At 49.4% G+C, this 26,605-nt stretch overlaps 2 protein-coding genes across 6 annotated transcripts; one reads left to right on the forward strand and one right to left on the reverse strand.

Moving 5' to 3' along the window:
* Positions 1-1,523: 1,523 nt before the first annotated feature.
* On the reverse strand, positions 1,524-11,308 carry NAGPA (N-acetylglucosamine-1-phosphodiester alpha-N-acetylglucosaminidase). Of its 2 annotated transcripts, XM_062611970.1 has the most exons (11): positions 11,154-11,308; positions 10,370-10,855; positions 8,690-8,829; positions 8,382-8,490; positions 7,937-8,065; positions 6,743-6,951; positions 5,608-5,655; positions 5,127-5,255; positions 3,954-4,070; positions 3,716-3,776; positions 1,524-2,881 (listed from the first exon to the last, which is right to left on the reverse strand). In XM_062611970.1, the coding sequence occupies exons 1-11, from the start codon at positions 11,291-11,293 to the stop codon at positions 2,659-2,661; spliced, it is 1,791 nt and encodes a 596-aa protein (XP_062467954.1). In that variant the 5' UTR covers positions 11,294-11,308; the 3' UTR covers positions 1,524-2,658. The 2 variants fall into 2 exon arrangements, with proteins under 2 accessions (XP_062467954.1, XP_062467956.1); XM_062611972.1 differs by lacking the exon at positions 3,716-3,776 and having other exon boundaries at positions 2,694-2,881.
* Positions 11,309-12,079: 771 nt separating this feature from the next.
* Positions 12,080-25,896, forward strand: ALG1 (ALG1 chitobiosyldiphosphodolichol beta-mannosyltransferase). Of its 4 annotated transcripts, none has more exons than XM_062611973.1 (13): positions 12,080-12,293; positions 12,405-12,482; positions 12,731-12,834; positions 13,316-13,464; positions 14,208-14,297; positions 17,898-18,007; positions 18,937-19,059; positions 20,132-20,170; positions 20,740-20,799; positions 22,861-22,971; positions 23,911-24,025; positions 25,287-25,362; positions 25,679-25,896. In XM_062611973.1, exons 1-13 carry the CDS (start codon positions 12,080-12,082, stop codon positions 25,802-25,804), a joined length of 1,395 nt encoding a protein of 464 aa, XP_062467957.1. In that variant the 3' UTR covers positions 25,805-25,896. The 4 variants fall into 4 exon arrangements, with proteins under 4 accessions (XP_062467957.1, XP_062467959.1, XP_062467958.1 ...); XM_062611976.1 differs by having other exon boundaries at positions 12,156-12,293; positions 12,412-12,482; XM_062611975.1 differs by lacking the exon at positions 25,287-25,362 and having other exon boundaries at positions 25,679-25,788.
* Positions 25,897-26,605: the final 709 nt, after the last annotated feature.

The raw sequence follows: 26,605 nt of genomic DNA on the forward strand, positions 1-26,605 counted from the left end.
TTCCAAGCCCCTGCCACAGACAGGGACACCTTTCACTAGACCAGGTTGCTCCAAGCCCCGTCCAACCTGGCCTTGAACACTGCCAGGGATGGGGCAGCCACAGCTTCTCTGGGCAACCTGTGCCAGTGCCTCAGCACCCTCACAGGGAAGAGCTTCTACCTAAGAGCTCATCTCAGTCTACCTTCTGTCAGGTTAAAGCCATTCCCCCTTGTCCAAAGCCCCTCTCCAGGTTTCTTGTAGCCCCTTTAGGCACTGGAGCTGCTCTAAGGTCTCCCCTTAAGGAGCCTTCTCTTCTCCAGGCTGAATAAGCCCAGCTCTCTCAGCCTGACTCCAAAGCTGCTCCAGCCCTCGCAGCATCTCTGTGGCCACCTGGTGAATCCTTGTGGCTGAACATTTCCTTCCTTTTATGTTTGAAAAGGGCTTTTCAAACTGCTGTAGACAGAAGTGACAGGCACTGAGGGCACCTCCAGTCGGTTTCAGGGTCTGTTGCACTTGCTGGGTGGGGCAAGAGTGATCCTGCCTGTCCCAAGGGGAGGAAAGCCTGTGTGACTGTGGCCGCTGCAGATCTGCAGAGGCATCAGCTGCAGTCACAGGCACAACCTTGTTCCCATCACTCTTGAGGGCTGGGTGGATTTAGGTGTATCGCTTCCCTTTCAGTAAGAGGAAAGCAACTTGTACTAAGAATTTATGATCCTAATTTAATTAAAAGATTTTGAAAAGGCCATCATCGTGTCATCTTAAATCTGTAACACTTAACTGCAGCTTGGGCTTCCTGGTGGGAAGTGGTGAGCCCAGGTGGGTAAGCCTGCTCAACTCAAGGAGTTTGGTCTCAAGAACTGAAACTGATGATTACTTGCAACCTGTTTGTGATGATTCTTATACCTAATTATTTCCCTCTTGGAAGGGGAAACTGGAATCATGTGCACTGGCTTTTACTGACATCAACATCCACTCCAAGCTATAAATTACACTTAGAAGCTGGGTATTAATTATTTTAGCAGCACTTTCTCTCTTTGCAGCTGTCTTATCTATTGCAATCCTGATTTTTCTCAGCTAAAACCCTCCAAGTGCTTTTTAAGAGCCCACCAGCACCACGCAGGGAGCTTTGTACTGTGATCCTGGCCAGCACATGGACGTGGTTACAGTGTCTGGAGGCTTGGGGAGGATCTGAGCATTCCTGTATGTTGGAAATAAAAAACCTCTCTAAAGCACATGGTGAAGTGTTTGATGCAACTGTTCAAGCTGTGGGAAACTCTGAGTGCTGCTCCTTCCCTCCAGCCCTGGGGTAAGGCTGGGTTCAGCCATTTCTGCTTTTTAACTCAACTGTGCTTGAATTTATTCCTGTACAAGCAGCATTTTTTGGTCTGTTTTCCACATCACAGCGCGATCCAAGCCCTCATCCTGCACTGTAGCTGTCAGTTAAAGTAAAAAGGGCCCCAGGGCATTTGAGTGGCCAACCCCAATGACCTTGGAAAGATTGTGTCCTCCTGCAGCTGAATAGTAAGAACCTGAGCTCCAGGCAGTTACTGTTAATAGACTTTATTCAGGGTTCAAATTGCCTCTGTAAGTAATAGAAAAATAGAATCTTCCATTTACAGGTTGATTTGATGCCAACAGTGGCAGAAGAATTACATAGCCTTTTTCTGAAGAGATGAAAAGCTGCATAAAAATGTTAGTATCAGGCTCAGATGGGCTCTAACCCCCTTGCAGCACCAGAGGTGCACATCTGGGCTGGTTGTCATTCACATGGAAGCAAATTCAAAGCCTAAATGGGTTGTGCAAGGATGTATTCCAGTAAAATACCTGATTCCAGCCGAGGTGCTCAGGCTCTGAGGGCCTGAAGCACTTGTTGGCCATGGGCTTGTCCTTCTGCTGAGGGAAAGACAGTTCCAGCAGCAGTGAGCAAGGGCCATTGCCTGTGCCAGGCTGCTGCTCATCACATACCTCCTGTACTACTCCTAGGAGGAAGGATTAGGTAAAACAACATCCCAGCCCTGTGGTCAGCCCAGGCCAGGTTAAGAACATGCTGCCAGCAGCCACCATGCTGTGCTGGCCTCGGAGGCTCCCATGGAGCCAGGAGGAGACTGGAGAACACTGGTTTATCATGAGCTGCTCTAACAGCCTCCATCAGATGCATCAGTGTTCTGATAAAGTCAGAGCTTAGCAGGGAAGAGCAGACATCTACAGACTGCACCATCCTTAGGCCAGCTTCCTTAAGCCTAGCTTTATACAAAAGGCAATTTATCTTGCACCCTAAAAGCACTTCCTGCTGCTCTAGTGGAAAGGGACCTATCTGAGGTGCCCATGGCTCACATTCCTCACCTGTTTCCCTCAAGAAGGGAGGGGAACCAGCCCCTTTCCTTCTGTAGCTGTGGAGTTCCCTTACCCACCTCTGTGTGTGGGCACTGGCCCCAGGGCTCATGCCTTGTGTCCTCTCATGGCAACTAACCAGCTGGCCCTGGCTGAAGCAGGAGGGGATGGCTGATAATCTGGCCATGTTCTCCACAGGGCTGGGCCAGCAGCAAAGGGAGTTTCTTGGACTGAGGGATCTGCTGCTGCTCTGGCATTAGTCAGGAGTTTTAGATGTGAGGTCAGAACAGCCTCTGACAGTCAGTACAAGGTGCAGGTAAGATCCCTTGCCTCTTCTTGGCCAGGACTCTAGAGAAGGGCTTGATTCTGGTCCTGAGCATCTTCTGTCTCCCAGGCAGCCAAGGAGGAGGTAGGACTGGCTTCCCCATTCATCTTCCTCAGCGGCTGATAGAGGTAGTCACCACCCTCATGGTGCCTCTCTGACCTGGCCTTGAGGAAAAGGCCAACATTGCCCATGGCACTGATCATGAGCAGCAGAGCCAAGACAGAGGTCGTTGTGATCCAGGTTTTCCTGTGAGACAAGAAAAATGCAGGTCAGCAACACCCCTTGGCCTGCCTTCACACAGCCCAGTGTGCAAATGGTTCCACACAAGCTTCTGGTTCTGCTCTTGGGCAGGTGAGACCATGATCTGTGAAGGCCTCTAACAGGCAAATTGTAGAATCCCAGACTGGTTTGGGTTGAAGGGACCTTAAAGCTCACCCAGTCCCAACCCCCTGCCATGGGCAGGGACACCTTCCACTAGACCAGGTTGCTCCAAGCCCCATCCAACCTGGCCTTGAACACTGCCAGGGATGGGGCAGCCACAGCTTCTCTGGGCACCCTGTGCCAGAGCCTCAGCACCCTCACAGGGAAGAGCTTCTGCTTAAGAGCTCATCTCAGTCTCCACTCTGGCAGGTTAAAGCCATTCCCCCCACGGCTGGGTTTACCTTTCCCTCAGTCAGCAAGAGCCCAGCTCTGCCTACAGAGCCACAGCTGCCTCACCCACACGCCAGGAGCTGTGTGCTGGTGTGGGACCTGCTCTTGACTCTGTTGCAGTGCGGTGGTGGGAAAGGGAGCTCCTGCCTGACTGGAGGCACAAGCTCTCACTGATGGGGGCCTCAGCTCAGCACCTGGCTGATAATGAAGACTTTAGCACCTTCCCTTTCCCATCAAGAGAGCTGTGGGTACCACAGAATCCCAGTTCTAGTGGAACCTGAACACAGGTGGTTTGGGCAGTGAAGGGGCAGGTCTTGGAGCTGCCCTGGCACCCAGGAGGTGGTGTGGACACCTCTACCTCACAGTGAGCAGCTGCTGGCATGGACTGTGTGTACATATACATGTATGCTATGAGTATTACAGACTTACTCTGACAGAGAGAATTTTTCTTTGCTCCTTCCTTTACTCTGGGAAGCCAAACACTGTTCAGCTGTAAACAAAGAACAGAGGGAAGAAAGGCAGTGTTGGAGGAGGCTGTAAAACTCTGCCAAGAACAGGCAAGCTTAAGTCAGGGGACAGCTACACAGAGCTGATAACTGGGCAAACACAATGTTGGACACCTAACTGCTCTTCTGATTTTAAAGCCACAAGCCCTGACCAGATGTACCTTTGTTTAACTCGCTGGAGGTGATGTTGCAGCTGCCCGTCTCCGGGTCACAGGGACATAAGTGCTCACAGGGACATCGTTCCTGGCAGTTTGGCCCATACCAGCCCACTGGACACTCTGGGGAGTTGAATACAAAGAAGCTGGTCATTGTCAAACCTTCACCTGCCTCCAATCCCCCATCTATCACTGCAGCTGCCCCAGCACAGCCCCGACTGCCTCCCCGAGCTCGCTGCTCAGCTTCAGGCCACGTCTCACCAAGGTGTTTGTGTTGCTTCTGCCTCTGCAGCAGCCTCTGGGCCTGTAGAAGCACAACAAGGTGGTTTTCCCTTTTCCATATCTGCCCTCCAGCCCTGCTGCGTGGCTCAAAAGGCGCAGCAGGGGCATCAGTGGGTGGTTCCTACAGGGAATCAAGGGCTCGTGCCTGTGCACTAGCATGTGGAGGCCTCTGTGGCTGAGTCTCAGGTTTCCTGCAGGCTGCCATGGCTGTTCCACCTGTGCCAGCCCCTGAGTTCACTGCCGCTGCAGTTTGTGTCCAGGAGGAGTTTAGGTAAAAGGGATGGGGCTGGCTGAGTGTTCAGAGGCTGGGAACAAAGTGTCACTAAAGGTACTGCGCACACAAGAACTTTACACCCACACTGTAATGAAGTGGTGCTGTCACCAGAGCAGGCTGCTCAGTCAGATACATGGTGGGCTCGAGTACTGCAGCAAAGCTGGAGTGGTTACACCATGGAGAACATCACCAGCTCTGGTAGCACCAACAGGTGTAAAGCTGGAGGTGGAAGGTTATAAGCCAGAACAGCTCTTTGGAGCATTTCACAGTCATGGACTGGGGTCACTTGAAGCCCAGCTACAGGCAGGGAGCAGTGCAACACCCTCAAGGGAAGGATACCAAGTATCCATGTTCTACCCTCATGAACTTTGGGGAAACAATGCTATTCTCTGGGGCAGAGAGGAAGGAATCCACACTTCTCTAACAATGAAGAAAATTCCTCCCTCTCTGCTCCCTCCTTTCCCTTCTAGCCAGCCTGGGTAGCACAGGGAAGCCCCTAAGACCTGGGAGCTGGCAGCTCACACTCCAGCTGTGAAGCCCTCAGCCTGCCTGGCAGAGCTCACCTTTGCTTTGCCTACACGAGGTGGCTCAAAGGCAACACAAAGCCCTCTCCCAGCCCTCACCTTGCTCGCAGCTGGTGCCGTGGTAGCCAGCTGGGCAGGAACAGGCTCCATGCACAGGACTGCATGAGCCACCGTTCTGGCATAGGCATACCCAGCCACAAGCAGCCCCATAGAGTCCGGGAGCACAGGCTGCAGGAGACAAGCAGAGGGGTCATCAGGGCCCTCACTTAAAGCCAAGCAAGCCCACCCATGCTTACACCCACCACCAGTCACACACAGCTGATGGCTGCTCAGAGAGCAGAAGCTGAGTCTGTGCTGCCTTGAACAAGGAGCCAGGGCTCCAAAAGCTTTGCCCCAGGCCACCCTTCAGATACTCAGACTGTAGTTAAAATCATGCTGCCAAAAAAGAGCAGCACACTGCGTAGCCTTTCCCTTCCTGCTCCCTCTTGGGGAACCCCAGCCTGCCACTGCAGGTAGCTAGCTCTTGGGAAGTAGTGCACACGTGCTGCCAAGGAAGCAGTGGAGTAGAAGTCAGTGTTACCTTCGCTGCAGTTGCTTCCCATCCAGCCAGCGTCACACAGGCATCCAGCTGTGCAAATACAAACAGGCATTAGCAACAACAGAGAAAGGCTTGGAAATAGCAAGAAATCAAAATTAGAAGCCTCTGCTTCTGGGGTTCCCTCTTAACTCTCCCTGCCAGGGAAACCAGGGAAGAGGAATCCTCAACTCACAGATTAAGCTCAAATATGCACCCACTGCAGATGCCAAATGCAGCAGAACCTCCCACTCTTGGGTCTGAGATACTAACTTAGGGTCAGCAACACTGAGCTCTGCCCAGTCACTTCCCAGTACTGCACTGAGTGTGGAACTAGGGAGGCAGCACAGAAATGGGAGAACAAGACTGAACAGCCACGAAGAGCAGGAGCTGGGGGTGAACATCACAGCAGTCCCTAGAGTCAAAGCAAGTTCATGACAAAGTAGCAACTGCACACTTGTAAAAATCATGAAGCAGGAGAGTCAATTAAAGAAGGAACAAGGAGAGAAGGGGGCAGAGCTCAGTGTTAATACACTGCCCTCCACATCAGCAGGTTCACAAACAAACCAGGAGCAAAACCCAGGGGGCAGAAAGGGGAACAGAGACAGTGAGTTTGAAGCTCAGTCCTATTACAGGTCCAGCTTTCAGACCTGAGTCCCAGCCCTCCTACAGCCTCCAAAGGCAGCATGTTCCAACTGGCTGTACTGCTGCTTGGGATGCTAGCGGGGAATGGCAGAGCAGCTCAAAACACAGCAGGTCAGACAAGGGCTAAGGCACCCAGCACTAGCTGGTTTCCAGCACATGGGCTGGCCACACATCTGCACCTCCAGCCCCCAAAAGGCTATGCCCGACAGCCCCACCTCTCCAAAGAGGCAAAGGAAATGGCTGTGGCTGATGCCAGTTCCACACTGCCAACACTTCCACACAGCAGAGTGTGTGAAATTTTGAGCAACATTTCCGCACATCAAAGCAGGAAAGGGCTGTGGGAAGCAGCCAGGGCTGTGCATGGTGATGTGCTGAGGCTGCCCATGGTGCCACACAGGCAGCTGAGCGATATCCCTCAGGGCTGTGCTTCCCCTGGAGCTACCCACAGGCACCCACTGACACCTATCTCAGTGTCAGAAGCACCACAGGGACTCACAGTCGGTGCAGATGCCGTGCAGGCTGCAGTTGGAAGGACCACAGTCCAAGATGTCACAGGCTGGACCTCTCCAAAAGGCCCCAGTGCAGCGGCACTGCCCCTGCACACAGGTCCCGTGGCCACTGCAGTCTGTGGGCTCACAGCTGGGCTCGTGGATGCACACAATGGTCGAGATGTTCCGGGGGCAGCGCCACATGCTGTCAAAGGAGCTGGGGAGAGATGAATCCCCTGAGGCATGTAGGCATCGTGTTGCTCCCAGCCCTGCACAAAACCAGTTGATCTAATCCACGTTTTCATCCCAATTCACGCTGACAAACACTGATAATGGGAAAATACAAATGTAAAACTGGGATTGAGTCAATGTCTTAACTAAGTGTTGACTCCTATGGGATAGAAGTCATGTCAAATACAGCATTACAGACAGCAACATGCAAAGTCTCCTCTTAAGCAGCCACAACTTCCCCAACTTTGGCCTTTCCTTGAATATTTTCTGCTTTGCTATAGGTGATATCATTCCAGTTATAATGACACTTTGGCTTTCTTGTGTAAGGAAGCTCTTCCCTGTGAGGGTGCTGAGGCTCTGGCACAGGTTGCCCAGAGAAGCTGTGGCTGCCTCATCCCTGGCAGTGTTCAAGGCCAGGTTGGATGGGGCTTGGAGCAACCTGGTCTAGTGAAAGGTGTCCCTGCCATGGCAGGGGGTTGGAACTGGATGAGCTTTAAGGTCCTTTCCAACTCAAACCAGTCTGGGACTGTATGATTCCATTCTGTCAGACTGCAAACTAAATTTTAAATTCCTTTGTGTTTACAGTCAGAAATTACTAAAAAGCTAAATCAAAAGTAAAATATTCTTTAGGTTCCCTCACATGGGGCAGGGCAGGGTCTCCAAGTCAGTGTTTCTCTTCCACAATAATAAGCTATTGACAGATCTGCACATGCGGCTCTGAGTCTCCCAGTCTAAGCTGTTCCTTATGTGATTCCCACATTGGACCACTCAGTCATGGCAGCAGCTTTGCTGTATGTCTGAAAACAGCTAAACTGTAATCCTGTGTGACTAAGTGGAAAAAAGATCACTAAATGACTTTACAGTCTCTGTCCCTCAAACCCTGTCCCTTGTGCAATGCTGCAAAGCAGGGGCAAGGGCCGAGCTCTGCACCCTGACAGGAGCTGTGGGGTTCCTGTGCCACAAGCACCTACCAGTGCTCAGAGGGGTAGCTTGCCAGGGTCCCGTTCAAGACCAGAGTGGCAGAGCCTCCCCCATCCAGGTTGATAGCATTGATGAGTCCCTGCTGCTTCAGAAATTCAGCCATTTCCCAGAGGTTGACCCTGCAAAAGCAAACACTTGTTCATTGCTCAGTTTGACTGCAATGAAACTGCTCTACAAGGAGCTTGGTCCTTCTCCTCAGTGGAAGGGGGAAGCTCCCTCTCATCCCGCTTAAGATGACTTGCTGCCTGGAGGCTGCACTGGCCTCTTCTGTCTCTGCCCGAAAGACACCAAACAGCAGCGCCTTCAACTTCAGCTCTGCAAGTCGCCACCTTAAAACACATCATTGGCAGCTGCAGCATCCCTCATGTTCCACTGACGGGATATAAAGACCCATCTTGCACCTGCCCCAAGACCCTTCCCCAGCCCTGGCCTTACCCCCTGGATTCTGTCTGTCCATCCACATGAACCAAAACCAGCTGCCCCTGACTGTCGTGTCCAACTGCAGTCCTGGCTGATATCACATTGATGAACTTGTCAAAGGTTCCTGTGAAGAGAGGGAGTAATTCACACACCACCTGGGTGACAGAACTGGCTGTTGAGACAGATTTGGCTGTGAAACAGCTCCCAGCAAGGAGCTTGTCTGAACTGAAACATGAGAACAGAGCTGAGGTTCCTCTTGATCATCCAAGCTCATCAGAAGCACAACCCATGCCCAGGCTGAAGCCAGGCACTGCAGGATTTACCTGTGGTTTGAGTGTCACTGCACTCAGCCAGTTGGCTCTGACTGATGTACACTTCTCCACCTCTCAGGAGCCAAACTACCCCGCTCACGAGCTGCACGAAAGGGTTTGCTTGATCCAAGACATCTTCCTCAGACAGGTAACTAGGAAAGAGAGAGCAGGATGAGGAACGGATCGAGTGCACTCTCAGTGAGTGTGCAGACAGCATCCAGCTGGATAGAAGTGCTGGTCTGCTTGAGGGTAGGAAGCTCTACAGAGGGATCTGCCCAGGCTGGGTCCATAGGCTGAGGCCAACCGTATGAGGCTCAACAAGGCTCAGTTCCAGGTCCTGCACTTAGGTCACAACAACCCCATGCAAAGTTCTAGGCCTGGGGAACAGTGGCTGGAAAGCCACTTGACAGAAAATGACCTGGGGATGCTGGTCAGCAGCAGCTGAAAACTACCCAGCTTGTGCCCAGGCAGTCGAGAAGGCCTGGATCAGCACCAGTCTGGCAGCAGGGCCAGGGCAGTGATCATCCCCCTGTACTGGGCACTGGTGAGGCTGCACCTCAGATCCTGTGTTCAGTTCTGAACACCCCACTGCAAGAGAGACATTGAGGTGCTGGAGTGGGTCCAGAGAAGGGCAACGGAGCTGGTAAAGGGTCTGGAGCACAAGTGTGATGAGGAACAGCTGAGGGACCTGGGGGGTTTAGTCTGGAGAAGAGAAGGCTCAGGGGGGACCTTCTTGCTCTCTACAACCACCTGAAACGAGGTTGTAGTGAGGTGTGTGGGGGTCGGGCTCTTCTCCTGAGTAACAAGTGACAGGATGAGAGGAAACAGCCTCAAGTTGTGCCAGGGGAGGTTTAAACTGGTATTTGGGAAAATTTCTTTGCCAAAAGGCTTGTCAAGCTCACGCAGGAGCTGAGGGCTGTGGGTGAGGATCAGAGCTCTGACAGAGCCGTGTGGGTGCTAGCACGGTGGGTGCCTGCTACAGGCTGCCTGCTCAGGAAACAGAGGGTGAGACCTTGTTCAGAACACTGGAAAGAGCCTCATGTTCATGGGCCTGGAACTTCTGGGGGACTTTAACCATCCTGTCACCTGCTGAAAGGGCAACGCAGCAGAGCACAGGCAATCCAGGAGATGTCTGGATTTCTGCTTAACAGTGACCAACTTAATGTGAGACAGTTTTTTATTGTCAAGGTTGCTCAATCACAGGAACACATCTGCCCAGCCAGGTTATGGAGTCTCTGACCTTGGAAATGTTCAAAACATGATGGGACATGACCCTGAGCAACCTGTTCCAGCTAAGCCTGTGCTGAGCAGGGTGTTGGATGAGACATCTCCAGAGTCCCTAACAATCCCAAGGTTTCTGTACTGCATTCTGCCTCTCCTCTGTGGGGAGGAGAGAGACCTCTCCCCCTTTTACCATGATCTCTGCTGCGTGTTGGGAGGGGAGACACAGGAACCTAAACAGACAGAGATCATCCAAGTACCTGACCCAGCTTCTCTTCATCCTGGGAAAAAAGGCCAATGGCCAGAGAGAGCTCCATGGGGTGCAGGTAGGACAGCCCTCATTTCAGCACTGAAAGCATTCTTCTCTAACTGGGAGAGGCCAAAGGGGCAGTGCCAGGGCTGCCTGCCTCAGTGAAGCCTACCAGTCCTTAGGGAGGACACAGCACTCTATAGACAACCTCAGGTTCTTACCCAAACACCATGGTGCCATCCTTCCGGATACCAAACTGGGCGTTCTGCAGACCTCCTGAGTTCCTCACCAGCTTCCCATCACTCACAACGTTCCCAAAGCACTCTCCAGTTCCCATGTCAAAGTACCCGCCATTCTGGGCCACCAGACACCTCCCAAGCCTTGCGGTCTCTTCCACAGTTGCCCTGCGGTGCACCTGGCAGCCGCCTGTGCCACCCGGCTCCAACACAGAGAAGGTCCTCAGGGGGTTCCTCACAAAAGTGAAGTGGCCATAGACCGCCCTACGGTCCTCACCCTCCGGGGGGATGTAAGACACAAACGTTCTGGTGGTGGCCACCGGGCCACGAGTGCTGTTGTCGCTGGGCCAAGCTTCGTGTGTTACGTTGCCGTACTTGAGGGGCTGACAGTCTCTGACGTGCCTGTGGCTGTGCTGGGGGCCGTGCGAGGCGGGAAAGTAGGGCTGCAGCACAGGGTCCACCGGGGAAATTCTGCAAGGAGAAGATCTAGTTGTCCCAGGGCTGCCTCAGCCAAGCATGTCCGCGACCCTGCATGGTGGGGAAGGCCTCGCTGCCATCCCTTGTCCCCAGGATATGCCGGTATCTCTGTCATTCACCCCAGCGTAAGGGGGGCTGCCCCGCTTCGCACCCCCCAGCCAAGCCCACCTCAGGGCACTGGCTCGGCGATGCCGGGCCAGAGCCCCAGGACAGGAGCAGCAGAGCGGGAAGGGACCCTTCACACCGGGACTGCAAAGCTGGCACCGCCCCAGGCACCCGCGCGGACACTCACCCGGCGCCGCGCACCGCCTGCAGCCAGCCTAGCACCGCCAGCGCCGCGGCCGCCACTGCCCGCCCCACCGAGACCGAGACCCAGACCGAGACTGGCCTTCGCGGCCATCCGCGGTCCCCAACCGCACTGGAGGCCGCCATCTTGGAGGGCGCAGGCAGCGCGCCCCCTGCCGGCCGGCGGCGGTGCAACCCTAGCGCTGGTGCCGCTTCGCGCCGCTGCCGCCGCTCGGCGCGGGGAGAGCAGGAGGGAGGGAGGGTGGGGGGGGATCCTGCCCCTGGGCTCCGCTGTGGTGGGAACCCCCCTGCAGTCCTGATCCAGCTCGGGGGCAACAGCACAAGAGGGACGTGGAGCTGTTGGAGTGAGTCCAGAGGAGGTCACAGAGATGCTGCGAGGGCTGGAGCAGCTCTGCTCTGGAGCCAGGCTGAGAGAGCTGGACTGGTTCAGCCTGGAGAAGAGAAGGCTCCTTAAGGGGAGACCTCAGAGCAGCTCCAGTGCCTAAAGGGGCTGCAAGAAACCTGGAGAGGGGCTTTGGACAAGGGCCTGTAGGGACAGGACAAGGGGAAATGGCTTTAACCTGACAGAGGGGAGACTGAGATGAGCTCTTAGGCAGCAGTTCTTCCCCGTGAGGGTGCTGAGGCGCTGGCAGAGGCTGCCCAGAGAAGCTGTGGCTGCCCCATCCCTGGCAGTGTTCAAGGCCAGGTCGGATGGGGCTTGGAGCAACCTGGTCTGGCGGAAGGTGTCCCTGCCCGTGGCAGGGGTTTGGAACTGGGTGAGCTTTAAGGTTCGCTCCACCCCAAACCAGCCCATACGATTCTCTATCACCTGGCTCCTACCTCCGCTCTCTCACGAGTCTGACCCCACCTTCTTATACCGCACAGCCGCAAGGGGGCGTCCCGCCACGTCTTTCCTGCCTCTGGCGCAGCAAAATGGCGGCGGGTGGCGGGGTGTTGCTGCTGTTGCTGGCAGCGGTGGCGGCGGTACTGACGGCCTGGCTGTGGCGGCGGCGGCAGGTAGCGGCGGGCGGCGTGGGGCGGGTGTGTGTGGCGGTGCTGGGCGACCTGGGCCGCAGCCCGCGGATGCAGTACCACGCGTTGTCGCTGGCCCGGCACGGACGTGACGTCGCGCTGTTGGGCTACCTCCGTGAGTGAGGGGAGCGGGGGAGGGAGCCTGAGGGGACCCTGCCGCGGCGGCCGGGCACGGGCAGTTCGGTAGCGGGGGTCACTCCTCTGACGGGTCTCTCCCATCTGGCAGAGAGCAGGCCGCACGGAGACGTGTTGCGGAGCGGGAGGATACGGCTGGTGCCCGTGACGGACCTGTGCGGTCTGCTAGGTGAGCGCGGGGCGGCTCCGGCGCTGCGGCCGAACGACGGGGGCTGGTGTTCGGGAGGGGAAACGTGGTTTAATGGGGGAAAACCAACAACCAAGGTGGGGGTTAGGCCTCGTTGTCGGCGGCTTGTGCGAGTCTGCACGTTCTTAGTGCGTTTTTATAGAGCACGGTTAATTTAAACCTTTCTGGTTCTGTTACAACGTGCCCGGAGAGCTGTTTATATTCTTACAGGGTTTTTTGTCCTTTCCCAGTTGGTCCAAAGCTTTTCCAGTATGTTGTAAAAGTCGTTGTGCAAGCAGTGCAGTTACTATACGCGATGCTGAAGATAGATCAGCCATCCTATATTCTTCTCCAGGTATGTTTTGGGGCTAATTTTGATAAATACTGCCACATTACAGGGTATTTTTAGCAGTCTCAGACACATTCTAATTATTTGAGAGCTACAGCTGGCCTAAGGAATGGTGTAAATCTATATCAGGTGATATTTTTGGCTCTAAACTTGGATTTTCTTGTTAACATCTCATGTTTGTTCTTTGGTTAGCTGTTGATCTTTCAAACTTCCTTAGCATGGATAGTAGTAAACAATAAATCTTAATAGCAATACATATGTAATTATTAGAGGGGAATGTTGATCCTGATCCAGCAGTAAAATTCAAAGTGCCCACCAGTCCCTATAGGAGAAACTGGCAGTTCTGCAGTTGGTGAATACAGAATCTTTCATTAAGATCATTTAAAGCAATGTAACCTCAGTCATTTTTATTTTCCTGGTAACTGCTTAGTGGTTGTCACTGAACCTCACTTTTATGCTATTTTGACTTGATTTATTCCTTAAACAGAACCCTCCAGGCTTACCTGCCATAGCTGTGACCTGGCTAGCCTGTCTCTTCTGGAGAAGCAAGCTGATCATTGATTGGCACAACTATGGATACACTGTAATGAGTCTGAGCCATGGAAGAAATCACCCGCTGGTACAAATTGCAAAATGGTTTGTACAGTTATTTCTTCTTGTCTTTGTAAGTTACATACCTTGCTGAATTCATAAGGATGAAAAACAGCTGGGAGAATATGTTGATATTCTAATGGCTTTAATCTGCAAGAGGGGAGATTGAGATGAGATTTTAGGCAGAAGCCTAAGCCTCACCCTATAAGTTTTAGGGTACCTTCAGTCCAAACGAGTCTGTGAATGTATTAGCAGAGGCGTGTTTTTGTGAAGGATTTCTGGATTGTGCTGTGTTAAACTACTCTGTTTCAGAAAGCAGGTTCCATGGAATGCGTTTGTCAAGCATGTAGTAAGGTGATCTGATGAAGTAGGCAGTTGCTTTTATGTGCATGTGCAAACTTTGATCTTGTTATTATAATTTATTTATATGTACTGTGGTTTTTTTTTTATTTACTCTCTAATGCTGCTTTACAGTCCAGCTCATCTTTAAATGTCTGTTTCTTGCTGAATCTAGTTGATTTTATGTAAAGGCTTTAAAGGCTTTTGAGTGTGGTGTTCTTAGGCCTTAAAAGGATAAGAAAATGATGCTGCATCCCTTCTCATAAACTGATCCTGCCTCAGTACAAGGAGTCAGTCAATAATTGGTTATTAAATTGCAGTTACTGGAGGCAGTTGAGTTTCTTTTGGTTCTGTTTGGCTTTGCATCAGCATGTGCCATGGTGGGCAGTCGTTAGGCTGATACAGTTGCCTGCCTATGGTATTTCTAACTATGATTTCATGTCTGTCAGGTATGAGAAGCTTTTTGGACGTTTGTCTGACTATAACCTTTGTGTCACTAATGCAATGAAAGAAGATCTCTGGGTGAATTGCAACATAAAGTAAGTCACACACCTCTAATGAATGAGTATGCAAAGTAAAATGAAAGAACATATTCCTGACAATTCTGGATCCAGAGGAATCATACAAAAGCAACTTTCCTAAGCTCATACATCAGCACTGAAACACATCACCTCAGTTTTGTATGGGGTTGTGGAGTGGGGGCATTCAAGAATCTTCATTACTCTTCATAATTCCACCCAGTCAGTTGCCTGAACCTATAATGAATGCTTGGAGCACTGTAGAGTTATCCCAGCTGCTCCAGCCAATGAGCCGGCTTCAGTTGGAGCTCGGCTCAGATGCCTCTATACAAATGCCCGTAGCATGGGGAACAAACAAGAGGAATTAGAGATGTGTGCACGTCTATGGGGGTATGATATAATAGGCATCACAGAAACATGGTGGGATGGCTCCTACGACTAGAGTGTTGGAATGGAAGGTTACCGGTTCTTTAGGAAAGACAGGCCTGGCAGGCGGGGAGGGGGAGTTGCCCTTTATGTTAGGGATAGGCTGGAGAGTATGGAACTCTGTCTGGGGACAGGTGAGCAGTCAGCAGAGTTTGTGTGTCAGTGTTAAAGGGAATATAGCTATGGGAGACATTACGGTGGGGATCTGTTACAGACCGCCTGATCAAGGAGAACCTGTGGATGAAGCACTCCATAGACAGATAGGAAAAGCCTCACGCTCACAGGCCGTTGTTCTCATGGGTGACTTCAACCAGCCTGACATCTGTTGGAAGGACGGTACGGCCTGGCACAAGCAATCCAGGAGGTTCCTCGATTGTGTAGAAGACAACTTCCTTCTGCAAGTAATAGAGGAGCCGACAAGGAGAGGTGCCATGCTTGACCTCGTGCTCACCAACAGGGAGGGGCTTGTTGGAAATGTGACTCTCCAGGGTAGCCTTGGATACAGCGATCACGAGGTGCTCGAATTTGAGATCCTCAGGACAGTGAGAAGAGTGTGCAGCAAGCTCACTGCCCTGGACTTCAAAAGAGCAGGCTTTGGCCTCTTCAGGAACCTGCTTCGGAAGGTTCCATGGGATACAGCCCTAGAGGGCAGAGGGGCCCAAGACTGTTGGTTGATATTCAAGGATCACCTGCTACAAGCTCAGGAATGCTGCATCCCAACCAGAAGGAAGTGCAGCAGGAGGGCCAGGAGACCTCCTTGGATGGATAAGGAGCTCCTGAGGAAAATTAAAATGAAAAAAAGAGGCTTATAATAAGTGGAAGCAAGGACAGGTGGCATGGGAAGAGTACAGGGATGTTGTCTGGGAAGCTAGGGACCAGGTTAGGAAAGCTAAGGCCCAGTTAGAATTAAACTTAGCTAGAGGTATTAAGGATAACAGAAAAGGATTCTACAGGTACATAGCAAATAAAAAACAGACTAGGGAGAATGTAGGCCCCCTCAGGAAGCTCTCAGGAGAACTGGCTACACAGGATTTGGAGAAGGCTGAGGTTCTGAATGACTTCTTTGCCTCGGTCTTCACTGGCAAAGGCTCTGACCAAACCACCCAAGTCTTGGAAGGCAGATGCAGGGACTGTGAGAATGAAGACCTTGGGCCCACTGTAGGAGAGGAACTGGTTCGAGACCATCTTAAAAATCTGAATGTGCACAAGTCCGTGGGTCCTGATGAGATCCATCCGCGGGTCCTGAAGGAGCTGGCAAATGAAGTTACGAAGCCGCTGGCCATCTTATTTCAGAAATCCTGGCAGTTAGGTGAAGTTCCCGGTGACTGGAAAAAGGGAAATACAACCCCCATTTTCAAGAAGGGAAAAATGGATGACCCGGGGAATTACAGACCAGTCAGTCTCACCTCTGTGCCTGGCAAAATCTTGGAGCAGATTCTCCTGGAAGGCATGCTAAGGCACATGAAAATCAACAAGGTGCTTGGTGACAGCCAGCATGGCTTCACTGAGGGGAAATCCTGCCTGACCAACTTGGTGGCCTTCTATGATGGGGCTACGGAACTGATGGACAGGGGTAGAGCAGTTGATGTCATCTACCTGGACTTGTGTAAAGTGTTTGACACTGTCCCACACGACATCCTTGTCTCTAAATTGGAGGGACATCAATTTGATGGATGGACCACTCGGTGGATAAAGAACTGGCTGGATGGCCGCACACAAAGAGTTGTGGTCAATGGTTCAATGCCCGGTTGGAGACCAGTAACGAGTGGTGACCCTCAGGGATTGGTGTTGGGACCGGTCTTGTTTAACATCTTTGTCGGTGACATGGACAGTGGGAGTGAGTGCGCCCTCAGCAAGTTTGCCGATGACTCCAAGCTGTGTGGTTCAGTTGATAGGCTGGAGGGAAGGAATGCCATCCAGAGGGACCTTGACACACTTGTGAGGTGGGCTGATGAAGTTTAACCATGCCAAGTGCAAGGTCCTACACCTGGATCGGAGCAATCCCAGGCACAGCTACAGATTGGGCAGAGAAGAGATTCAGAGCAGCCCTGCGGAGAAGGACTTGGGGGTGTTGGTTGATGAGAAAATGAACATGGGCCGGCTTCAGTGTGCGCTTGCAGCCCAGAAAGCCAACTGTATCCTGGGCTGCATCAAAAGGAGCGTGACCAGCAGGTGGAAGGGGGTGATCCTGCCCCTCTACTCTGCTCGTGTGAGACCTCGCCTGGAGTATTGTGTGCAGTTCTGGTGTCCTCAACATAAAAACGACATGGAACTGTTGGAACAAGTCCAGAGAAGGACCCCGAGGATGATCAGGGACTGGAGCACCTCCCGTATGAAGACAGGCTGAGAAAGTTGGGGCTGTTCAGCCTGGAGAAGAGAAGGCTGCGTGGAGACCTCATAGCAGCCTTCTAGTATCTGAAGGGGGCCTATAGGGATGCTGGGGAGGGACTCTTCATTAGAGACTGTAATGATAGGACAAGGGGTAACGGGTTAAAACTTAAACAGGGGAAGTTTAGATTGGATATAAGGAGGAGATTCTTTCCTGTTAGGGTGGTGAGGCACTGGAATGGATTGCCCAGGGGGGTTGTGAATGCGCCATCCATGGCAGTGTTCAAGACCAGGTTGGACGAGGCCTTGGGTGATATGATTCAGCATAAGGTGTCCCTGCCCCTGGCAGGGGGGTTGGAGCTTGATGTTCTTAAGGTCCTTTCCAACCCTAACTGTTCTATGATAATTAACACTGCATTGATGAGAAGGTGGCAGGCTGGGGGTTGTGGAGGTTTGCTCCCAAGCTCCTTAGAATCAGAATGAAGCAGACATCACTGCATTTCTTAACACTTAGTCTGCCCTACAAGTTTTTGTTTTGCAGTCAGAAGGCTTTAAGATCCAAGTTGCTCAGGATCAGTTACCAAGTGAGTTGAAAAGTCAGGACTGTGATGCCTGCAGTTCTTACAGTTGCATTACACCTCTTGGATGTGCACAGGAGAAGGGGGGCCTTTGTACAATTGTATGTCCCCCTGGGTATATCCCAGCAAACTTCAGGAATACAGAAAGTTGTCAGACTCAAAAATCAATGATTTTGCTGGTTGATTTACTTAATTACCTTCTGCGTTACCCTGTTGTAGGCTGTCACTGCACCATATATATGTTGTTACATGTGTTCTTTACTGAACTTGTGAATTTATTCCATCGCAGGGCAGTAACGCTCTATGACAAGCCAGCTGCTTATTTTAAGGAAACACCATTAGAACTTCAACATCGTTTGTACATGAAACTAGCTGGAGACTATGAGCCTTTTAAACCACGATATGTGTAAGTCAAGTGTGCAGTTGCAGTCCTTAAAGGGATAACAGAGTTATTGCACTGAGTTACCAGAAACACTGTTGCATGGTGTCAGGAGTCACTGAGCACCAGTAGGCAGAGTGGACTCTGTGCCCTTAGCCAACAGCTGCTTCTGTGCAAGTTACCTTCATTGTCCTTAGGAAAGGCCAGAGTAAGTGAAATCCTTGAACTGTGGTAACACAGTACTTGGCGTGTGAAATAACAGAAGTGTTTGATTTTCAAAGCAGTTGGCAGAAGCACTGAGGCAATCTGTGGTAGGATCTCTCTAGGGTGGACTTAGCAGTTGTCTAGTTCCCATTTTGCTGGGGGACAGTGGCTGGCTTCATTTGTAGTATCCCTTCTTTTCACTGACCACAGAGAATGTTCAGGATCTTGGTCTAAGCATTAAACATTCTCCTCTGGTTCTGTGTAGAATGTCTCCTATAACAGATTTATAAGGGGAGTCACTTTACCAAACTAGTGCTTGAAAAAGATGTGAAAGCTTTAGTTTGTAGCAGTTTCTTTTTGGAAATGACTGCCACAAAATGAGTTCTGAGTTTGATTGAATAAAATGCACTCTTGGGCTCCATGCTGTACTCTGTGTTTGAAGCAGAGCTGGAAAGAGGCTGGCTGTTTTCTCAGCTTGTTGAGGAAAACACTGTCAGAAGGTGGAGTTGTGCCCATAGCATTAGTGTCAGGAGGCTCTTGGTAGCAACAGGAAAGAGTAAAATGATCTCTCTTATGATCAGGTCTCTTTCTCTCTGCAGCTCAGTATTGTAATGACTGTGTTTCTAGCGAAGTTGAGCAGCAAATCTGACAAAGTGTTTTGAAATGCAGGTCAGTTCAGCGTAGTGTTGCCTCTGTGTGTGCTGGCTGTTTGTGTAGCCCATCCTCAGAAAATTCTGTTTCCTTAGTACAGAGTCTGTCAGTTGGAGTGGTGAGAAATCAGCCTTTACAGAAGTGGATGGAAGCAGTGGACACGTGAAGAAGAGCAGAACACGGCCAGCACTTCTCATCAGCAGCACAAGTTGGACAGGTGTGGAGACAGAGAGGGTTATTTCTAATGTTTAGCCACTATTTAACAAAAGAGAAAAGAAGGGCTCTTTGTACTTCCTCACGCTTGACACACTCCAGAGGCACATGTCACCAGTGCCAAAATTGTGTTTCTCATCGAGTCCTAGAATGTTTTGGGTTGGAAAGGACCTTAAAGCTCATCCAGTTCCAACCCCCTGCCACGGGCAGGGTCACCTTCCACAAGACCAGGTTGCTCCAAGCCTTGTCCAGCCTGGCCTTGAACACTGCCAGGGATGGGGCAGCCACAAATTCTCTGGGCAACCTGTGCCAGCACCCCAGCACCCTCACAGGGAAGAACTTCTGCCTAAGAGCTCATCTCAGTCTCCCCTCTGTCAGGTTAAAGCCATTCCCCCTTGTCCTGTCCCTACAGGCCCTTGTCCAAAGTCCCTCTCCAGGTTTCTTGTTGGCCCTTTTGGGTACTAGAAGATTGTTGCGAGGTCTGCCCTGAGCCATCTCTTGGCTGTAAGAATTTGAAGACAAGTTGTAAATTACCTATCTTGGTGACTAAAAATGAATTATTTGTAGAGTTGTTTTGTAATTGTAGAGGCTGAGCTTCAGGAATGATTAGAAGAAATCTCCTACTTTTAACTTTAATTCAAGGTATATTTTCTTGCATGATGGTGTAAATGAGATTAAAAAAATAAAACATTTGATCCTTTATTTCTGATAATGTGTGTAAACAAATCCATCGCTAGTAACCATGGGCAGGGTTGTCTGTACATCTGAGTTAACAGGGCAGTTTCTACCATGAGTTATCTACCTTTAGAATCTAGAAAGTCTTAACTTGATAGCTTTGAGGGTGTATAGTATTTGGGCTCAGTTGTCTGCGGTGTGGCCAATAAGGTGAGCAAATAAGCACATGATATGGTTATAGATTTATGAGAATGGTTACAGCAGATTTTAAACAGAAGCATAGTCCATACTTCAGTCACGTAGGGGAAGGTGAGGAAAGTTTTGGTTGTGGTTATTTAATGACAGTAATTCATTATAAATGATTGAAATATGAATGTCACTAATAAAGCCTTCTCTTTCAGAGGATGAAGACTTTTCAGTCCTTTTAAAAGCTTTAGAAGGTAGGTGTGAAGGATTTAATCTTGCCTATTCCAAGGGGAATGGTTGTACTCTGGACAGTTAGGAAGGGGTTTGCTAAAGAACAGTACATCCAAAGGTGTGTTGGATTAATTAGAGGTGGTTTAAGAGTTCTAGCTGAACTAGAGAAGTGCAAGGTCTGGATTCAGTTAGAGTAGTTGTCACAGAGAATTGTATTTCTAGCTGGCTTGTGGACTGCAGTTTTCTAAGCTATTACATACACTGTCCATAGGCATCTGCTCATAGGAAAGCACCTTGTCTTACTTCATAGACTTTGCAGCTGCACTTTTGAACTTGATATATTGAAGCAGCTGATGTGGTGTGTAGTCAAACAAATGCTTCATGAATAGTGCGTGTGAAATGGACCATCATTTATTTCAGCTTTAACACCAACATTTAACATGTTTTAAGATTTCTGAGTTTGCCCGTTTTACTAGGTGTATGCTATTAAGAAATTACTTGAAGTAGGAAACTAAACAGTTAATACCCTGTGATCATTTTTAAACCACTGTATATTTGTCAGCTCTAAACAGTTTTTATTTATCTTCTCCAGGTTATGAGCAGTATGTCAATGAAGGAGTCAAGCTTCCACCTTTAGTATGCGTGATAACAGGTAATAGTTTATTTGCGTTACAGTTGTTTCAGTGCTAATGCAGAAGACTTCACTGCCACTTCTGCTCTGTGCTGACTCTTGTGTTGATGGTGAAGACACAAGAGAGTAGTGATTTACAGTTGGGCTGTTACAGCCATGCAGTCATGGCACACCTTTAAAGAGGAGAAGCTTTCAGCCTCACTCTGTAGTACAGCTATGCATTACTCCACGCTCAAAAGAATTTATACTCAGCATTGAGATGCTACTGCAAGAGAAACATAAAATGTGATGTTTGGAGTGTGTCCTGGGTTCAGGAGTAGCAGTCATTTTTCTCCTTGGTAGCTGGTGCAGTGCTGTGTTTTGACTTTCGGCCTGGGAACAGAGCTGATAACAATGAAGTTTTGGTTTGGCCAAGGACTTTCTGAGCCTCATGCTCTGCCAGGGAGGAGGGGAAGCTGGGAGGAAGCAGAGACAGGACACCTGACCCAAACTGACTAAAGAGGTATTCCATACCACAGCACGTCATGCCCAGGATGTAACTGGGAGTTACCCGGAAGGGCTGGGGGACTGCGGGGTTGGAGAAGGTATTGGTCGGTGCTTGGTCTGGTGGGGCAAGTTATCGGTCGGCTGGTGGTGAGGTGTTGTATTCTCTTCCTTTGCTATTTCCTTTATCATTATTATTATTGGTGGTAGCAGCAGTGATTTATACCTTATTTACTAAACTGTTCTTATCTCTGCCTATGGGAGTTGCATTCTTTTCTATTCTCTGTCCTTCCGGGAGCAGGGGGAGGAAAAGAAGGGGGGGAGTGAGTGAACGAGTTGCCTGACTAGGTTTAAACCACGACAGAGTGCTAAGCAGAACAGTTATTTAGTGCTGGAAAAGAGGAGCATCAAATGAAGTTTTGCCAAAGAATTATGTAGACAGAGTGAATATTCCTTGATTAACTTTCTCGTTAAGATCAAACTAAAACTTAGTGTGATTTTGAAGGGCCAATTGTACAGATTAGATTTGTCATTAGTTATTTGGTTATCACATGGCTGTAGGCAGAATGCAGGTTAAGACTGAGGAAATTGATGGGCTGATAAGGCCAGTTGTATGAACTTGAGCAAGCCCGAGTGCGGGTCCTGCACTTAGGTCACAACAACCCCATGCAATGGTCCAGGCTTGGGGAAGAATGGCTGGAAAGCTGCTCACAGAAAATGACCTGGGGATGCTGGTCAACAGCAGCTGAAAACAACCCAGCTTGTGCCCAGGCAGTTGAGAAAGCCAACAGCATCCTGGCCTGGATCTGCACCAGTCTGGCAGCTGGGCTAGGGCAGTGATCAGTCCCCTGTACTGAGCACTGGTGAGGCTGCGCCTCAAATCCTGTGTTTGGTTCTGGGCCCCTCGCAACAAGAGAGACATCGAGGTGCTGGATTGGGTCCAGAGAAGGGCAGTGGAGCTGGTGAAGGGTCTGGAGCACAAGTGTGATGAGGAACTGCTGAGGGACCTGGGGGGTTTAGTCTGGAGAAGAGAAGGTTCAGCGGGATGTTATCACACCCTACAGCTACCTGAAAGGAGGATGGAGCCAGGAGGTGGCCGGTCTCTTCTCCCGAGTAACAAGTGATGGGACAAGAGGAAACAGCCTTGAGCTGCACCAGGAGAGGTTTAGATGGGATATTTGAGAAAATTTCTTCCTCAAAATAGTGGTCCGGCATTGAAATAGGCTGCCCAGGGCAGTGGTGGAGTCACTGTTCCTGGAGATATTTAAAAGATGTGTGGATGTGGCACTTGGGACCATCATTTAATGGACTGGACAATGCTGGGATAGCAATGGAACTTCATGATCTTAAAGGTGTTTTCCAGCCTAGATGATTCTGTATTGATGCAGATTCTTTTAAATACTGAGTAAGAGAGAAGTCCGTGTTCATATGGCTTTAAAGGGGACATGTTTTTTATGTGTCTTTCTGAAGATTGTGTGTAGTATCCTTTTGGGTACCTGATATAACAGGAGTTTGTAGCTGTATAGGCACATGCACATTCCACAGTGTTTTCAGTCATCTTATTAAATATAAGACGTATTTTTTCCTGTTTTTAAACAGGTAAAGGACCGTTAAAGGACTACTACAATGGGCTGATAAACAAGCTGCACTTCAAACATATCCAAATCTGTACACCATGGCTTGAAGCTGAGGATTACCCTCTTCTGCTTGGTAAATAGTGGATTATGAAATAGGCTTGAGAATGTGTGAGAAACTACTCAGCACGTTTGCAGAGAGCTGTCAGAGACTTTGCACAGGAGCTGGTAGAATATAGTAAGTGAATGAAATTGCTGCTTAGTGATGGGGTATTTGTGGGTTTGACTTGTGCCAGCTAAATTTCTCTAACTAGAGTTCTTCACTGTTATCCCAAGACGTAGGTGTAGTACCCAAGTTGCTCTTTTAGCCTGTTTTTTGTACTCTTTCTTTTAACTGAGCTGGAATACAGTGTGCCCATGGATGTGGATGTTCCAGTTGACTTTCAGGGTCACTTCAGTACATGAAATCATAAAGTACTTGGCTGGGCAACCAAAAGTAGTTAAAATTCTGACGTATCTTTGGAATAGTATTCGCTCAGCATGTTCATTGTATTAGCATAAAGTGTGAGTAAGCTTAATAAAGTAGTAAAATACATATTCAACTTGATCTGCATTCTGCAGGGTTAGAGCCTGCCAATTTCTGTGCCTGTAAAACACTGTTACTTGGTACTTTTTAACTAACGTCTATAAAATCACACTGTAATGCCTCTCTTCTGGAACCACTTGAGCTGAAAGAGGTCGCTAGTGAGCTATGCAGTGATCCCTTCTGGATTGTGGTGTTTTCCGGGACAGTATCGGTTCTTAGCAGGTGAAGAGGCAGAAAGGCTGATTTAAGATACCTGAAATGTTAAAATTCCCTGAAATTTAACATGCACTTGTGTTTCTAAATCCTGGCTGATGTTAGTCACAAAATATAGTGTGCTTTTTTTCCTTCCCAAATGCTTGAAATGGTGTCGGTCTGTCTGGTGCTGAAGGTAGCTCATGTCCAGCTCCCGTCACCCACAGAAACAGGAAGGTTTGCAGTAAACTGGCAGAGTTGCTGTTCAGCCTCTCCTCTCTTCTCTTTGCTTTGCAGGCTCAGCAGACCTGGGTGTGTGTCTCCATAAATCATCCAGTGGTTTGGATTTACCCATGAAGGTGGTAGATATGTTTGGCTGTTGTTTACCTGTGTGTGCAATACATTTTGAATGGTAAGAGTTTGTTTATGATGCTACACCATGAGTGGATGATGCAAAGCAGCATTTATATGAAGCAAGAGTTCAGTAGCTGCTGCATGTATCAGATGCCATGACAGTATCACACCATAATCATGTTTTAGTCCATAAATTGCAAGTAAAGGTTGTTTTATTTTAAATTTAAAAATTAACTCAAGTTTCTACAGAGTTGGGAGCATTTAAAGCAACCATTTGCCTTAAATAAATAGCTACCCTGTAATCCTTTGCTTCCATTAGCTCCTTTAAAAAGAAGCTTCCTTCTGCACAGATGTGTCTGTGTTCTGTGCAGGAAGGAGTGTGTGTCTAGTCACTCTTACAGTTTATGGCCTTTGGGGAAGCAGGAGGTTTAATAAAGGAAGACAAATTCTCTGTGAGGATTTCATGAACTGGCTTGTGGACAGATTTTTCCTGCTGGGTTAATCTTAAAGTAAATAATTGCCCTAATTTTTAAAGTTTGTCCAGATAAGTGGCCCAAAGACAGAGTGAGAGGACTTCCGTACTGTAATGGTAGATTTAAATATCCTGACATAGAAGAGAGAAACACTCTTTAAATGCCTTCTTCATGCCATGTTCAAGGAATTATAAACAGGTTTGGGCTGGAAGGGACCTTAAAGCTCATCCAGTTCCAGCCCCCTGCCACAGGCAGGGACACCTTCCACTAGACCAGGCTGCTCCAAGCCCTGTCCAACCTGGCCTTGAATGCTGCCAGGGATGGGGCAGCCACAGCTTCTCTGGGCAACCTGTGCCAGAGCTTCAGCACCCTCACAGGGAAGAACTTCTGCCTAAGAGCTCATCTCAGTCTCCCCTCTATCAGGTTAAAGCCATTCCCCCTTGTCCTGTCCCTACAGGCCCTTTTCCAAAGCCCCTCTCCAGGTTTCTTGTATCCCCTTTAGGCACTGGGAGCTGCTCTAAGGTCTCCCCTTAAGGAGCCTTCTCTTCTCCAGGCTGAACAAGCCCAGCTCTCTCAGCTTCTGACTCCAGAGCAGAGCTGCTCCAGCCCTCACAGCATCTCTGTGGCCTCCTCTGGACTTGCTCCAGCAGCTCCACATTGCTCTGGGGCTGCAGACCAGCACATGGGGGGTTATGGCCTCAAGCACACACATGTTGTCAGGTGTGAAGCTCGTATCAAGACTTCCCGGATGATGGAAGTTTTGGGTGGCAATGGGCAACTTTTAGTTGTGTTTGTCCCACTCCCTGCTTTTTTTCTCACGTTTTCTTCTGTGGCTTGTGTACACAGTTTACATGAACTTGTGAAACACAATGAAAATGGTCTGATATTCAGGGACTCGGATGAACTTGCAGCACAACTAAAGGTAAAGGCGAGACTGGTTTTTCTTTCCCACTAGCTGTAAGTGCAGAGGCATCACCATGTGAGCTGCCTGTCCATATGTGTTGTTATCTCTGTGTTTTGCACTCTCTGAAGATATGGCTTTGCCTGGGGAATCTTACTGGCTTCACTTCTATTCAAATATGAATCTGAAGCTGGTTTAAATGTTGTCACTGTTATAGGACCAGACATTAGAGTGCTCTCTTCCTGCAGCATTGTAGTTCAGCGTTCGTGTTGGGGAGGCTAGAATGAGCCTAAAACGTGATATGGTATTTTAATGTGGTTTTCCTTTTAACTTACAGATGCTTTTCTTAGAATTCCCTGCCCTGGAAGGCAAACTCCACAGCTTCAGGAAAAACCTCCGTGCGTGCAAGCAGTTGCGCTGGGATGAGAGCTGGGACCAGACTGTTCTGCCTTTGCTTGGGTGACTTTTGCGTGGGGAGGAGGGTGTCAAAAAAGCTGATACCCTACTGCAGCTGCCTGGATTTGCTCAACAGTGAATAAACACTTTGTATTGGCTGTGGTTGCAGTTTTTAAGTGCTTCATCTTGGAACCAGTGTTTGCATGCACCTCTTTACCATTTGAGCTTCTTGTGTGAGTACTCATGCTGACAGTGCAGCTGAGGCTGTTTGCTGTGTGCTGACAGCATTAAGTCTTGAGGGAAGACGTGAGTCCCATGCTGAAGAACTTGAGCCTTGCCATCTGCAAGGCTCTGCCCTTCCTTATCACTTGGGATGAATCTTTAGAAAGTGGGAAGGAGGTTTAGTTGCTCTAGGAACTCGTGTGCAAAATCTGTTACCTGTGCTGCTTAAAGGTAACTTGGTGAAGATACTTAAAGAACTATTACCAGATAGACCCATTTGTACAGTAAGCAATCTAGGAGGTGATATGGGTACATTTTCTTCCAGGTGGGAAGTGCCCTTTATTAGAATTACTCAGGCTGAGGCTACATTGGGGATTTAAATTTTCCAGCCAGTTAAGATCACAGAACCATAGAACATTTGGGTTGGAAGGGACCCTAAAAATTATTAAGGATTCTTGCCTCGTCTTGCCTCATCTTGCCTAGACAAGCTCTGGCTATTCTCTTGTATGATTTATTGAGACAGAACCATTTTGTTTTAAAGTTTTCTTTTTTACAGTGTGTACAAGAAGGTGAAAGCACAGCCACTGGCATGTGGCAGCTTTATGGAGCACTTAGAGGAAAAGAGACCTTTCAGTGAATGTTGTCC

The sequence above is a fragment of the Pezoporus occidentalis genome, unplaced genomic scaffold (genome assembly GCF_034315485.1).
Source record: "Pezoporus occidentalis ecotype Australia unplaced genomic scaffold, CSIRO_AGI_Poc_V1 ctg158, whole genome shotgun sequence".
NCBI classification, from domain to species: domain Eukaryota; kingdom Metazoa; phylum Chordata; class Aves; order Psittaciformes; family Psittacidae; genus Pezoporus; species Pezoporus occidentalis.